This window comes from Cnephaeus nilssonii (assembly GCF_951640355.1).
Source record: "Cnephaeus nilssonii genome assembly, chromosome: 1".
Taxonomy (NCBI): Eukaryota; Metazoa; Chordata; class Mammalia; order Chiroptera; family Vespertilionidae; genus Cnephaeus; species Cnephaeus nilssonii.
In genome coordinates, this window is record NC_137072.1 from 88467091 (window position 1) to 88483530 (window position 16440).

Below are 16440 nucleotides of genomic sequence, written 5' to 3' on the forward strand. Positions count from 1 at the left end.
ATTAGTGAGCACTGTGTTAAGCACTACAGATACCACAGTGAGCAAATTTGTTTCAGAAAGCAAATAGTCAGTTAGGATAGTATATGAATAAGTGCTATGCTAGGAGGGCAATGCTTGTGTGCTGGGGGGAGGATGGGGAAAATGGGGTACGTAGCCCAGGCACCTCTGAGTTAGTTGTTAATGTTGTCTAGTGACATTCCAGCTGAGACATGACAGGTGAGGCAGGCAAAAATTGGAGGGAGGGGAAAGAATGTTTCAGACCCAGGAAACTGCCTGGGCCCAGAAGTGGGGCGGGGGGGGGGGAGGCGAATAGGATGAGTACCAGGAACTGACAAGAGTGTATTGCAGCTGGATTGTAGAATGAGGGAGACAGGATGAAGAGAGGAGAGAGAACCTGAGAAATAAACGTGGAGGTTAGGTCATGTCAATGTCAAGGAGTCTGAGCTTTACATATATATATATATATATATATATATATTTTTTTTTTTTTAATTTTTTTAAAATATATTTCTTTATTGATTTCAGAGAGGAAAGAAGAGGGAGAGAGAGAGAGAAATATCAGTGATGAGAAAGAGTCATTGATTGGCCGCGTCCTGCATGCCCCCTACTGGGGATGAAGCCTGTAACCTGGGCATGTGCCATGACGGGGAATCGAACTGTGATTTCCTGGTTCATAGGTGGAAGCTCAACTACTGGGCCACATCATCTGGGTCTGAGCTTTATCTTAAGAGCAGTGGGAGTTATCTTTGAAATATTATTAGCAAGAGATGACTCCAGAAGCTCTGTGTTCTAGAACGATATCTAAAATAGAACTTTGTACATTTTTTACGAGTCTAGTTTATTCACTTTTAAGTGGATGTAAGTCCTCTAAATATTTGCAAGTTTACTCCAACAGCAGGGACAGACAGCAGTAGCCAGCTAATAGCTATTGTAAGACTTTAACTGCTGGTAAACAAAGTTGGTAAATGTTCTCTGCTACAATCTCAGGCAAGGGACCAAGAATGTTCTCAGTGACCACTTTAAAAACTTCTGCCTTTTAATGTGAAAAGCAAACCTAAGGTGGACATGGGGAGAAATAAAATTTATGCAGCAAGTAGGAGGGGCCATATGTAGGGGGACCCTGTGGTGACCTGGTAGGACATGTCTTCAGAGTGAAGTTACATTCTTCCCACTTGGTTCTAACACATTTTGATTTTTGTTGTAGAGAAGGCTCATCAGGTTTCAGGCATTATCATATAAAGGAAACAACAACCTCCCCCAAGAAGTATTATCTGGCTGAAAAACACGCATTTGGTTCCATTCCTGAGATAATTGAATATCATAGGCACAATGCAGCAGGTAGGTGAGCTGTTAGAGCCCATTTCAATAGAGGGAGAGGTTAAAATGATCAGACATTGTGATGAATTCTTCCCTGAGCAGTTGTATTTTGTAGTTACCTGTAGAACGTGATTGATTGATTTAAAATCATTGCATATTAAGAAAGTGCTATATACAAAGAAAAATCAGAAATAATATCAAGTCCCATAAAAAGCTCAGTCTGGACCTTAGGGCATGAGCTATTTTTATTGTGTATGGTAAGTGTCACATTTCTGGGCTTTATATCCTTGGTACTGACTAAGATTTTTTGCTTGACCAGACTGTAGTCAGACTTCTGAACTGTCTCCTAGGCCAGTGGTCACCAACCTTTCGGACCTCATGGACCACCAGTAGTCCACTGACCACTGGTTGGCAACGGCTGTCCTAGGCCATCTGTGCGCTTTCTGTAAAATCCAGTTTTAGCTGGAGGTCTGCTAAGTCAGTTGAACCAGAACCCCTTACCCTTGATATCTGATGTCTGATCACCCTCAGTATCTGAGCAACTTCCTCATCGTCCACCATCGTCCACAAGAACCCTGTTAGATTGGTTTAGCCAGAACTGGCCACTTCCCTTACCTCTGATGTTTCTCTTAGTGATTTTCCATCCACTGACCTTCACCCTGTTCCTGGATATATATTCCCACTTGCCCATGTTGTATTTGGGGTTGAGTCCAGTCTCTCTCCCTGACTCTAAAATCCCATTGCAGTGGTCCCTGACCCAATCACAATGGTCCTGAATGAAGCCTGCCATACCATCTTTAAAAGTGTCATTGGATTTTTTTCTTTTCTTCAATAAAATCCGAGATATGTCCATGTCAGAGTTGTCACAGAAGCTGCCAGACAAGCTCAGGGTTTAGGCCTGGGCTATAGGCTTCCAAAGATGAGAGTAATCATGTCCCAGGCAGAGTTTCCATCTTCCTGAATCTCTGCTACACTCACCACCCAGAGTGGGAACTAACCAAACACCAGAAACCACATTTATGCCCATTGAGGCTCCACAGGGTAAGAGAGGAAACATTTCTAGCCTTTGACTTCAAAGATGTAACCGAGCAGGGGATAGCCAAGTATCTAACCCAGTTTATGAAAAAGTAACTTTTGAAATTTTATCGAAGGCACCTTTTGCAAAGTCTGTTTCTACGTGTGACTCTGTTCACTTTCCTCAGATAATGATTGGAACAGTTATTGAGATATAATTTACATGTCATAGATTACCACTTTCAAGTGTACAATTCAGTGGTCATTAACATATTTATTACAGAGTTGTGCCAACTCTCACCATAAGCTAAAAAAAACTTCCATCACCCCAAAAGAAGTCTTGTATCCTTTCAACAGTCCAGCCCTCAGCAGCCACTACTCTTTGTGTCTCTACAAATTTGCCTTTTCTAGATATTTTATATAAATGGGATCATACCATGTGTGCTCAATTGTGACTACCTTTTTTGACTTACCATAATGTTTATGATGTTAGTCTATGATGTAGTTTATATAAGTACTCCATTCCTTTTTATTGATGAGTAATAAGTCGTTGTGTGGACTTTATTTATCCATTTTGTTATCATTCATCGGTTGATGGACATTTGGGTTGTTTCCACATTTTGGCTATTATGAATAATGCTGCAATGAATATTTGTGTACAAGTCTTGGCATGGAAATATCTTTCATTTTCCTTTGGTACAATGGATTTTCTGGGTCATATGGTAACTCAGTGTTGAACATTTGAGGAACTAATTTCCTATCAATTTGTTCCCCAAAGGACTTTTTCTTAGCCCATATTCTGTTATTTTCAGTGTTTACATAACACTATTTCTTTCACCATTATCTCCATTCATTTAAAGAACATGTATTAAGTGTCTAGTGCATGCTGGGAAATGTGCTAGGTTCTAGGGAGACTATGGTGGACTAGGTTGTCATTGATTCTGTCTCTCCCAGATCTTCTGTCTCTCTCAAATCTTACCATCTGGCAGGAGAGGCAGAGAAGTATCTTCTCTAATAAAATGGTAATATGCAAATTAACCATCACTCTGCTACATAAGCCACGCCCACCAGCCAAGCCACGCCCACCAGCCAATCAGGGCAAGTATGCAAATTAACCCCAATCCAAGATGGCTACAGCCACAGAGAGCAAGGTTTCCCAGGTAACAGAGCAAGCCAAGCTTTTCATAGCCGTTGCAGGCCTAAGCCTCCACTCAAGCTACAAAGTTTCAGTTATAGAAGGTAAACAAATTCAAACAAATGGCGGCAGAATGGAGCTTGAGAGAGCAGGACAGGGTTTCCGGCGGCAACAGGGGAAGCAAAGCTTTCCACACACCCTGGCCGGGCCCACCCGCTTAAGGCTACAAAGTTTCAATTGTAGAAGGTGAATTAACTGCCACAGAGATGGCTGCCACCCCGGAGGGAACAGCAGGCTTGGCTCCGCTCCAGGCTACAAAGTTTCAATTGTAGAAGGAAAATAAATCCCAGATACCAGGGCCTCTGCTTGGGTTGCCAGGGGGCGTGGCCGGCCTGCAAACCACCACAGGCCCCTCGCTCAGGCCGCCCCACGCCCCAAGGGAACCCCACCCTGATCCAGGACACCCTTCAGGGCAAACCAGCTGGCCCCCACCCGTGCACCAGGCCTCTATCTTATCTAATAAAAGAGTAATATACAGATTGGTCATCACTGCAACACACAATATAGCTGCCCCCATGTGGTCAAAGATCCTGCCCCCATGTGGACACAAGATGGCCAGCAGGAGAGGGCAGTTGGGAGGCACCCGGCATGCAAGGGAGGGCAGTTGAGAAAGACCAGGCCTGCAAGGGAGGGCAGTTGGAGGTGATCAACCCTGCAGGAGAGGGCAGTTAGGGGTGACCAGGCTGGCAGAGGAGGGAAGTTGGGGGCAAACAGGCTGGCAGGGGAGCAGTTAAGCATCAACCAGGCTGGCAGCGGAGTGGTTAGGGGGTGCTCAGGCTGGCAGGCAGAAGCGGTTAGGGGCAATCAGGAAGGCAGGCAGGCAAGCAGTTGGGAGCCAGCAGTCCTGGATTGTGAGAGGGATGTCCGACTGCCCGTTTAGGCCCGATCCCACCAGGCCCGATCCCACCTGGTGGGATCGGGCCTAAACGGGCAGTCGGACATCCCTCCAGGAGTCCCAGATTGGAGAGGGTACAGGCTGGGTTGAGGGACAACCCCCCGCCGTGCACGAATTTCGTGCACTGGGCTTCTAGTATAATGATATTAAGTTAGTATGAGATATGCTGTAATAGAGGAAATACAGTGTATAATGGGTGTTTATAGGAGAGATACCTGCCATTTCTTCTTATTTGGTGTTTTAGCAATTTAGATGAAAGGATTTAATGTTCCTCATTGATTTCCAGTAGTTGGTATTACCAGTTGTTGATATTTTAGAGCCTGATTTTTTATGCTAAGATTCCTAATATTGTTATGTCTGGGTAATCTATTTTATATATATATTGATTTCAGAGAGGAAGGGAGAGGGAGAGAGAGATGGAAACATCGATGAGAGAGACACATTGATCGGCTGCCTCTGCACACCCCCTACTGAGGATAGAGCCCGCAACCTGGTCATGTGCCCTAACCAGGAATCGAACCCAGGACCTCCTGGTCCATGGGACAAAGCTCAATCCACTGAGCCACAGCAGCCGGGCCAGAGAATCAATTTTTATTAAATATTGTAGTTCCCTTTCATAGTACAGATTGCATATTTAAAAAGAACATGAAAGAATAATTGATAATAACTGTTAGAAACCTTTTAACATCCTTTAAAATGTTTGAGAAGAGAATAGCTATCATGGTGCTTGATAAACACTGTAGTATTTAAAAAATGTTCATTGAATGAATAAAAGTGTGAATATACATATATATTCAGGTTTTTCATGCTCCATAAAAATATGAAATTATCAGCTCAGACAGTAGGCTCATCCTCTTCCTTCTTGCCTTCCTCTATTTTTTGCCAGGATATGGCACAGAGCTGTATGCACACACAGAGGATGAGCACTGAGTGACTAAATGAATGGACTTTATGGATTTTAGCTTCACACTTGGCCATGCAGATTGATTATGAACGAATTTGACTGCAATTCTTCCTTTGATTTCTAGGACTTGTCACAAGGCTGCGGTACCCAGTCAGTGCAAAGGAGAAGAAGGCACCCACCACTGCGGGATTCAGCTACGGTAACTCGCGTGGTCCTTGCCCTGCCAGGTTTCTTTGAAAAGAAGCCATCATCGCAAGGCCAGTTTAGATGTGTAGCATTCCACACAGCGGAGCTGTTTTTGTGTTTTGTAGTCTGGGTTTTTAGGTGATTACTAGTACACTTAACAGCTGTAGTTACCCTCGGTTTTCTGTTTTCATCATAGTCATACTTCGACAGAAAACTCTCTGTCAATGGAAAATAGGCATTAGTTACCATCTTACATCTAAAATGAATCAGAGCCTTTCCTGGTTCTCACTGGCTTTGTTGGTTACCCCCAGAAAAGTAAGGATGGTGATAATAGAGAAGGCATTCCACTTGATTGTCTTTGTTGCTTCCGGCAGAAACATTTTATTTTATTTTATTATTATTTTTTAAAAATATATTTTATTGATTTTTTACAGAGAGGAAGGGAGAGGGATAGAGAGCTAGAAACATCGATGAGAGAGAAACATCAACCAGCTGCCTCCTGCGCACGCCCTACTGGGTATGTGCCCGCAACCAATGTACATGCCCTTGACCTGGGACCTTTCAGTCCGCATACCGACGCTCTATCCACTGAGCCAAACCGGTTTTGGCCCGGCAGAAACCTTTTAAACAGCAAGTTAACTTATTTCCAAACTTGCTGGAATTGGAAACAAAACCAAACCAAACAACAACAAAAATATGAGGGAAAAGAGTGGTAAAGGAGGAATTGTTTTTAAGGTTTAACTTTCAAGCTCTGTTGTTATTAGCCTATTATGCAGCATCTTCTTGCCTTCTTCATTTCACTTTGCTTGTATTGTGACAACTTAGAAAGAGGTACATCTTCCTCAGAGAGTGGAAAGCCACCATTTGCAGTTAAATTTTTTTTTATTGGGGTGACACTGGTTAACAAAATGGTGCAGGTTTCAGGTGCACAATTATGCAACACGTCATCTGCACACTGTATGTTCACACTCTAAGTCAAGTCTCTGTCCATCACCATTTGTCCTCCTATACTCTCCTCTACCTCCCCCCACCCCCGACAGTCACCGCACTGTTGTCCACGTCCATGACACATTTGCAGTTTCGGTGCAGGCTGCAAGTTTGCTCTGTTTTACCAGTCATTGTACTATCCTGTGACTGTGAGGTGGACATTGGTTATAATTCTTTATTTCCCACTGATGTGTGCTTTGTTCTCCTTAAGAGATTTTATCACTTTCCCCGTCTGTCTCACAGAAAAATGGGAGATCAACCCTTCAGAGCTGACCTTTATGAGGGAACTGGGGAGTGGACTGTTTGGAGTGGTGAGGCTTGGCAAGTGGCGAGCTCAGTACAAAGTGGCGATCAAAGCTATTCGGGAAGGCGCGATGTGCGAGGAAGACTTTATAGAAGAAGCTAAAGTGATGATGTAAGTTACTGTGTTCTTTCCGGTTCCCCTTTTTGCACTAAAAAGTGTCCCCTCCCCAGCCTGAGCCCCGGTGGTTTCTTTTCCTGTAGTAACTGTGTGTGTGCCTGACTTCCCTCCAGGAAACTGACACACCCGAAGTTAGTGCAGCTTTATGGTGTGTGCACCCAGCAGAAGCCAATTTACATTGTTACCGAGTTCATGGAGAGGGGCTGCCTTCTGAATTTCCTCCGGCAGAGACAAGGGCATTTTAGTAGAGATGTGCTGCTGAGCATGTGTCAAGATGTGTGTGAAGGGATGGAGTACCTGGAGAGAAACAGCTTCATCCACAGAGATCTGGTAAATTATGAACTACCCGATTCCCCTTCATTGTCCAAATTCCTTTGTAATGCGGGGTCCGCCAATGAGCAATAATCCGTTAATACCCAATTTTTGTTGTCAACAATATTTCACTATTGTTTTTAAACTTGGTAAGTTTAATGTGCCATAATTTTAACAGAAAGATCTTTTTAAAATCTAATATATATAATACATTAGAGGCCCGGTGCATGAATTCGTGCATGGGTGGGGTCCGGCCCACCCGCCCCAAAGGGGGCTGATCGGATCGGGCTGGGGTGAGGGAGGGCACGCAGGAGGTTGGCTGGCCAGTCCTGATTGGAGTGGGGGGGCTGGCCGGGGAGAGGGGCCATGGGCAGTTAGCCAGCTGGCTCTGCTCCCTATCAGGGGCGGGGCTGGCTGGGGGAAGGGCAACGGGAGGTTGTGGGAGGGGCTGATCGGGGCCCGGATGGGGCCCGTTGGCCACCGCAGTGCATGTCATAGCAGCCCGTCTTTCTGGTCATTCCACCGTTCCAGTCGCTGGGCTTTTATATGTATAGATAATTACATAGGCAGTTGTATAAATAATACATAATGACATAGGTAATATGTCCCAACAAGTTACCATGCATAGATTCTTTGATCTCCATAAGAATCTCATGAAATAGCTAATCATGATAGTGTTTCTGACCATCATTCTTTTATAGATAAGAAAATTAGCTTTAGAGACATAAAAGGACTTGCCAATGGTGATAAATTAGGAAGTTAAGCTTGACTCATGTTTTAACTAAATACTAAGCTGTTTCCACCTTACACACTATCAGCAGAAATGATATAACAGAAATCCTTGGTTTATTTTTTTTAATCTCTCAAAAGATGGAACCCATGTTAATTCCTGAAAATACCAGATAAAGTATATCTTTTATTATTGGTTCTAAATTATTGTGATGGAGACACTTCTTAATTTTTACTCTCTCTTACTCATTTTCCCTCTCTGTCTCATTCTTTTCTTTCTCTTTTTCTTCTCTGCTTATTCTCCAAAATGTGTCTATTGGTAGAACCACTAGTTCCCCTAAAACCACAATTTTATTCTCTGCTTTTTTTTTTTTTTTTTAGTTTTGACTTTTTTTAGATTCCACTTGTAAGTGATATCCAAGGTACCTGTCCACACATATTGCCACAAATGCCAGGATATATTTCTTTCTCGTGGCCTGAATAATATTCATTGTGTATATATACTGCATCTTTTTAAAAATCTACTCATTCATTGATGAGCATTTGGGTTGTTTCCATATCTTGGCTATTGTGAATAATACTGCAATAAACATGGGTGTTCATGTATCTCATCAAAATCTTGTTTTCCTTTCCTTTGAGTATACAGCCAGAAGTGAAATTGCTAGATCATATGGTAGATCTCTTTTTAACTTTTTGTTTTCATAGTGGTTGGACTCATTTACATCCCATTAATTTGCATGCACAAGGGTTCCCGTTTCACGTATCCTTGCCTGCACTTGTTGTCTCTTGTCTTCTTGATTTTTTACAGAGAGGAAGAGAGAGGGATAGAGAGTTAGAAACATGGATCAGCTGCCTCTTGCACACCCCCTACTGGGGATGTGCCCGCAACCAAGGTACATGCCCTTGACCGGAATCGAACCTGGGACCCTTGAGTCCGCAGGCCGACGCTCTATCCACTGAGCCAAACCGGTTTCTCTTGTCTTCTTGATGATAGCCATTCTGACAGGTGTAAAGAGATACCTTATTGTGGTTATGAATTGCATTTCTCTGATGATAGTGGATGTTGAATATCTTTTCATGTTCCTGTTGGCCATTTTGATGTCTTTGGAAAAATATCTATTTAGTTCTTCTGCCCATTTTTTAATTGGTTTGTTGTTTTTTTGTTAAGTTCTTTAAATATTTTGAATATTAACCCCTTATCCAATATGTGGTTTGCAAACATTTTTTCTCATTATGTAGGCTGTCATTTCATTTTGTTGATTATTACTTTTGCCATCCAAAAGCTCTCGAGTTTGATGTAGTCCCATTTGCTGATTTTTGCTTTTGTTGTTTGTACTTTTGGTGTTATGCAAAAAAAAAAAAAAAAAATTGCCAAGACCAATATTAATGAGTTTCTCCCCCAGGTTTTCTTCTAGGAGTTTTATGATATCAGGTCTTATGTTTAAGTCTGATCCATTTAGAGTTAATTTTTTGAGTTGTGTGAGATAGAGGTTCAATGTCACTGTTGTTTATGTGTTTCTCCAGTTTTCCTAGCACCATTTGTTGAAGAGATTATTCATCCCTAATTGGGTATTCTTGGCTCCCTTGTGGCATATTAGTTAACTGTAAATGCCAGGATTTAATTCTAGGTTCTCTGGTCTGTTCCATGGTCTATTTTATGCCAGTACCATACTGTTTTTATGACTGTGGCTTTGTAGTATAGATTAAAATCAGGAAGGGTGATACCTCCGGCTATGTTCTTTTTTTGCTTTGGCTATGCAGGGTCTTTTGTGGTTCCACACAAATTTTAGGATTGTTTCTTCTATTTCTATGAGGAATACCTTTGGTATTTTGATGGGAATTGTGTTGAATTTGTAAATGGCTTTGGATGGTATAACCATTTCAACAATATTTATTCTTCCAATCCATGAATTTGGGATGTCTTTCCACTTGTTTGTGTCTTCTTTTATTTCTTTCAGCAAAATCATGTGTTTTCATTGTACAGATCTTACACTTCCTTGGTTAAATTTATTCCTAAGTATTTTATTGGTTTTGATGCTATTGTGAACGAGATAGGTTTTTTTTATTTCTTTTTCTGATGCTTCATCATTAGTGTAAAAAGAATGCCACTGGTTTCTATAAGTCGATTTTGTAACTTACCACTTTACTGATTAATTCCAACAGTTTTTTTATTGACTTTGGAATTTTCTGTATGTAAGATCATATTGTTAGCAAATAGTGACAATTTGACTTCTTCCTTCCTGATTTTAGAGAGGAAGAGGGGTGGGAGAGTGAGAGAAGCATTGATGTGTGAAAGAAACATTGATTGGTTGCCTCCTGTGGTTAGGGGAATCCCACTCCCACACAGTTAAAAATATGTGTATAACTTTTGACTCCCTCAAATCTTAACTGCTAATAACCTACTGTTGACCAGAAACCTTACCAATAACATACAGTCCATTAATACATATTTTATATGTATTATTTACTGTATTCTTACAATAAAATAAATAAGTAAAAAATCTTATTAAGAAAACTAGAGGCCCAATGCACAAAACTTGTGCAAGAGTAGGCCTTCCTTCCCCTGGTTACCAGCACCGGATTCCCTCTGGCACCCGGGACCCGGGGCTTCCCTCGTAGCCCCAGCTTCGTCTGGAAGTTGTCTGGAAGGACGTCTGGTCTAATTAGCATATTACACTTTTATTATTATAGACCATGAAGAAAAGAAAATACATTTACAGTACTGTATTATTTATTTAAAAAAATTCATGTGTAAGTGGACCCATATAGTTCAAACCCATGTTTTCAAGGGTCAACTGTATGTTGGAGACATTTCCATAGGTGTACAAACAACTTTTGAAGAGACATTTTCATCCTCTGCAGATGTTGACTGGGCCATACTAAACTTAATATAAACAGAACTTATATTTTTCCACTGTTATTGTAGAACTTTGTAACTAATATACCATTATGATGTTGTTTCCCAGGCTGCCAGAAATTGTCTAGTAAATGAGGCAGGAGTTGTGAAAGTATCTGATTTTGGAATGGCCAGGTAAGTCTGAGTACATGTGAACATTTTTATCAATTTTGGATTAAATTAATGTGAGACTGTGACCTTTCCCTTGAAAGTACAGAAAGCCTGACTTTTTCTTGCAGTTTGACTGTCAGCTTCTTCCTCGGAAGCCTACGTAAGCGCTGTTCTGAAACCACATGTTTTGTTACATTAGCGAAAATATTGGTACTACCCTTCATTTTTTATAGAGGAACTAATTGATTTTTCCATTTATTCGTATTTTTTATATAAGCTAATAAAATAAATTACTTGCATTTTAGAAGATTTCTTTGCTGAGTGTGTCCATTACTGTTAGCTGTGGCTTTTTCTCAGGTAAACAAATTGTTGAGAAATTATGATTGCTTAATGCTTTATTATGTGATATTCACATTGGCATGTAGAATGAATAAGCATGGGGATAATCTGCACTAATGAAGCAGAAAGGCAAGCTTGTTAGCTGGCTCTTTTGAGACAAATATATTCATTAAAATAAATGAGTGGATACTGTGTTAATTATTGTTAATCCTTCCCACTAGGTGGTGGTATAGCCTGTTAAATACACTACTTTCTTTTCTCCCTGGTGTGGATTAGATTTTTAGAATCTTTTGTTTTCACAGAAATCTGTTTCGGAGTAAAGTTCTTAGAATACCCAAATCTGTACTGTTTGTATTTGCTTAATTTTTGTAATTTTAATTTGTCCTTCTTCCTCTCTGTGCATTCATTCATCCATGTATCCATCATTAAGAAATTAGGTGCCTACTAGGTTCCAGGCACAATGTTAGACTGAACCATAGCAGAGAGGAAGACATACGAGTCCCCACCCACATGCAGTTTATATTCAAGAGGAAGGTGAGATATAGGACCTGAGACACACAGAGGGGGCAAACACAGAGGACGGAGTGGTGTGATGGTGCAGGGGTCAGCGGACTACGTCCCCTGGGCCAAATCTGACCCACCCTCTTTCTGTATGACCTGTGAGTCAACAACAATTTTCACATTTTTATTTTACTTATTTTTAATATATATATATATATTTGTTAATTTCAGAGAGGAAGGGAGAGAGAGAGATAGAAACATCAGTGATGAGAGAGAATCATTGATTGGCAGCCTCCTGCACACCCCCTACTGGGGGGAGGGGGGAGATCGAGCCCGCAGTCCAGGCATGTGCCCTTGGCTGGAATTGAACCTGGGACCCTTTAGTCCACAGGCTAACGCTCTATCCACTGAGCCAGACCGGCTAGGGCTGCACATTTTTAAATGGTTGGGAAAGAATTAGAGGAATACACAGGTGAAAGTTATCTGGCCTTCGGGTGTCAGTGTCCGTAACGAAAGCGTGACTGGGTCACAGCCTTGCTTGTGCTTTTGTGTTGACTGTGGCTGCTTTCACAGCACAAAGGCAGAGTGGAGTGGTTGTGACAGAAACCGGCCTGCAAAATCGGAAATATTCATTATCTGGGCCTTTGTGGAAAAAGTTTGCTGGCCCCTGTGATAGAGAGAGCTTGGCATTGGGGGTGGGGCGGGTGCTGAGTGATGGAGTAAGGGAGGGGTGATGGTACTCCGGAAGGCCTCTTTGAGACCCAGATATTTAAATGAAACCAAAAAGGCAGAAAGTAGCCAGTTTGGTGAAAACCTGAGGATAAAATATTCCAGGTGGAAGAAACAGCAAGTATAAAAGTTTGAAAGCTGGTGGAGGTGGTGGAGAGAATAGGTGGGATGATGGTGGGAAAAAAGAAAAGAATACATATATTTTTAAAAGGTTTGAAATCTGGGACAAGCTTGGCCTGCTCAAGGAACTGAAAGAGCCAGGGTGGCTCGCCCATGGCCAGCGCAAAGAGCAATAATAAAGGGACGGAGGACCAGGCCATACAGGTCAAGGTTAGCTCCTAAGGAAACTCAGGACCTGGGAGGTTAGAAAGCTCTGTTACTGTCGGCAATGGGATCGGACTGCTGGCAGTCAGGGCGTTAGTTACCCACTGCTCTTGGTTTGCTTTGTACAAAGATGTTCTGTATCTGACAGGCAGTCCTTCAGTTTTACATGTTCCATTTTCATACGGTTGGCTTTCAGAAAGTCTGTGCTTCTGTGTCAGCCCCTCTAAAACACTCATTATACACAAATTCAGACTCCCCCGATTGACAGACAAGTTGATCCAGCCCCTGGTGGCATCGTCACCATCTCTGTCTATACAGCAAAGGAGGCCTGTGCGAGTGTTTGAATATTTTCTCCAGGAACAAGGAGCTTTTAGGAATTAACTTTCTATGTTTATGTAAGACACAAACACATTCCTCTTGAAAATACATACTGAACACATGACAGAAAGGGCTGAAGTCCCCATGTGTACCATGCCAATCAAGGATTCTCCCAAGACATAGTCAGTGTTATCAGTTTGTATCTGTTCTTCCAGAAAGATAGAAGTATGCTCCCATAGAAAAATTATATAATAGTTTGTTGTTGTTGTGTATGTATGTAGGAGCAATGTCATGGTTTATGAATATATACTCCACCATTTACATATGTCATTTTGCAGTTTGCTTTTTAAATTTGCTGTAGTTTTAAATTGCACTCTGTGGAATTGTGGGGGCTAAAAGCACGTGTGTCTCCAAATGCTTTTCACCACTTCCTTTAGCACAGCTTTGCTTTAGATGTTTTACAAGTGGGGCCTTTGGGTAAAACTCTGTAACAAAATTGCTCACAAAAAAGTTTGCAAACTATTTTATTATATGCTGCCTCTATTGCTTATAAAAAAGAAAAGACAAAAGTGAAAGTACAGATACTAATGTCACAATCCATCCATTTCACATAAATAAAGCTGAGATGGAAATCACCAGGCATGGCCACCAAAGCAAACATTTAGCTTCAACCGGATGCTTGTTGGACTTCAGTCAACTGTGTTTTTTATTCTAAGGGCGGGGGGCGGGGAGCAAGAACATGGTACAAAATGCAGATCAGAACTCAGAGGTGTAAACCGACGATGTGTCTTTCTTACTCTAGGTATGTTCTGGATGATCAATACACAAGTTCTTCTGGTGCTAAATTTCCTGTGAAGTGGTGTCCCCCTGAGGTGTTTAATTACAGCCGCTTTAGCAGCAAATCGGATGTCTGGTCATTCGGTAAGACCCACAGTCCGTTTCCCCTCCACTCTGCTCTGAAGGGGAAGCGATGCATCACGTGGTAATCCTTGCCCCCTTCCAGGTGTTCTCATGTGGGAAGTATTCACCGAAGGCAGAATGCCCTTCGAGAAGAACACCAACTATGAAGTGGTAACCATGGTCACTCGCGGCCACCGCCTCTACCGGCCTAAGTTGGCGTCCAAATATGTCTATGAAGTGATGCTGAGATGTTGGCAGGAGGTATGGAATTTTTTTGGTGCTTTTTATTTTTGAATCTTTAAAACACTGATGGATCTGGGCTTGGTAGACTAATAATGTATTGTCTTTAGAGCCCGGTGAGCTGTGGGTTGGTGCCTGTTTTACATGGTTTGAAACCGTAGGTAGGAAGCCAAGTCTCTGGACTCAGTTCTGAAGAATGAGAAGAAGAGTTGGGAGAAGTGGGAAATGCTAATAATTAAGATAATGAATTCAGGCTGCCCCACGACCTAGTGGGGACCCTGCCACAGTGGCTGAGGTAGGGACCCAGCAAACAGCCTGCCGAAGGGGCTCTTCTTTCAGTGGGAGTCTCTTCCAGTTGAAGTATCACTCTTTCACCAGGGAGGGTTTCTTTCTCCAGCCCTCCACCTTCTCGGGTCTTTTTACTCACATTCTTTGGAAGTTTACCTTCCTCCTGCATTGAAATGTCATCTTATAGACGAGATTAAAGACCAAAATGACTTTTGAAAGATAATCATAATAATTAAAGACAATAACGTCAGCTCACATGTATCGTATGCTAGGCCCTGTACTAAATGCTTCAGATTTAGTTTTCAAAAATAACCCTGGGAGGTGCTGGGATGACTCTGGCTGAGAGCACCAAGACTCATGAAGTTGATGAGGCCACCTGGCTACAGAGGACCCGAGTCCCATCTGACTCCAGAGCCTCGGCTCCCAGTCATTTGCGATAAGCCTCCTAAGAGCATCGACTAGGATGGGCAGCGGCCTCTGGCCAGGGAGTGGTCCGGGGGAGAGAGGACAGCATGAGCAAAGGCAAGGAGGTGGTAATGCACCTGGTGTGTGGACTCGAGGGTGGAGATTGGTTTGACTGAGCAGAGAGGCCATGTGAGCGTTTTTCTGGGAAATGAAATTGGGTCCCAAGGAGGTGGGGGGTGGGCAGGTTATAGAGAGCACTGCTAATTAGCAGGACTTGATTTTGCAGGCAGGAAAGAGCTCAGTCGGGTTCTTGAGTGGGGGCACAAAAGCAGATGGCAGAACGCAGTCCAGCGGCAGTACATGCAGGCTAGATCAGACCCTTTTGGAGATGCCTGCATGCTCCAGTCCCAAAGCAATGAGTACCTTGCTCTAGAGCGCGATGTTATGTGAGTTTGGGAAATCATTTTTGGAATAGATTCTGGCACCCACCGCTTCTCTTTGATTTTTAATTGTAGAAACCAGAGGGAAGGCCTTCCTTTGAAGATTTGCTGCGCACGATCGATGAACTAGTGGAGTGTGAAGAAACTTTTGGAAGATAAGCGGTGTTGTGACCAGTGGCTTCCAGATTCCGAAGCACAAGGAAGAAATGGCACTTTGTAGCTAACTTTTAATTTATTTAGCACATGGATGTGTAGATTGTTTTACTGATAAACTGAAAACACCTAACGCATCTGCTTTTAGACCATCCTTAGCCCCACGACTGAATCTTCCAGGTTATGGAAATGCTGCCGTAGAGATGGTGATTAAAAGCACTCTCAGACACTCCACAGGGCTTCCGTGCCCACAGAGGTACCATGCCCAGGCCCCAGGGTTCACCCACTTGAGGGGTGCACCTGGGCCATGTTGGCTGGTGCCGGTGGAAGACACGGGTGTTGGGAAGGGCACGGGTGTTGGAGCCAGGCTCCAGCAACCCATCTCTTCCCGTTCACTTCCACCGAAATCTGGGCCTGGGCACTGTCTAATGTGGGTTCTGGAGGAACCAGGAAGCACACTGGATACGTACCCATCTTTTGTTTTGAAAACATCTGTTTTTAAGACTGCCATTAGTATTACATTACAAAACGTTTGTACCCTGTATATATTGTAAATATATATAATATATAAAGTTATATATTTATAAGAAACATACGTTGTCTTTTGTTTTTATTATTATTATTTTTAATCCTTACCCAACAATATGTTTTTACTGATTTTTTGAGAGAGAGAGAGGGAGAGAGAGAGAGAAACATCAATGTGAGAGAGAAACACTGACCGGTTACCTTTGGTATGCACCCCGACCAGGAATTGAACCCGCAACATTTTGGTGTACAAGACAATACTCCAACCAACTGAGCCACCCTGCCAGGGCATGAGTTGTTTTTTAATTGAA

At 42.5% G+C, this 16440-nt stretch overlaps 1 protein-coding gene across 3 annotated transcripts in view; it reads left to right on the plus strand.

The window, feature by feature from the left end:
• TEC (tec protein tyrosine kinase) overlaps positions 1-16141 on the plus strand; it is a 121349-nt gene extending 105208 nt beyond the window's left edge. For all 3 annotated transcript variants that reach the window (XM_079771243.1, XM_079771241.1, XM_079771242.1), the window contains 8 exons: positions 1205-1338; positions 5450-5524; positions 6742-6913; positions 7033-7249; positions 10927-10991; positions 13981-14099; positions 14182-14339; positions 15527-16141. In XM_079771243.1, coding sequence (XP_079627369.1) covers positions 1205-1338; positions 5450-5524; positions 6742-6913; positions 7033-7249; positions 10927-10991; positions 13981-14099; positions 14182-14339; positions 15527-15610 — 1024 coding nt within the window. In that variant the 3' untranslated portion in view covers positions 15611-16141. The remainder of the gene's footprint in view (positions 1-1204; positions 1339-5449; positions 5525-6741; positions 6914-7032; positions 7250-10926; positions 10992-13980; positions 14100-14181; positions 14340-15526) is intronic.
• The last annotated feature ends 299 nt before the right edge of the window (positions 16142-16440 follow it).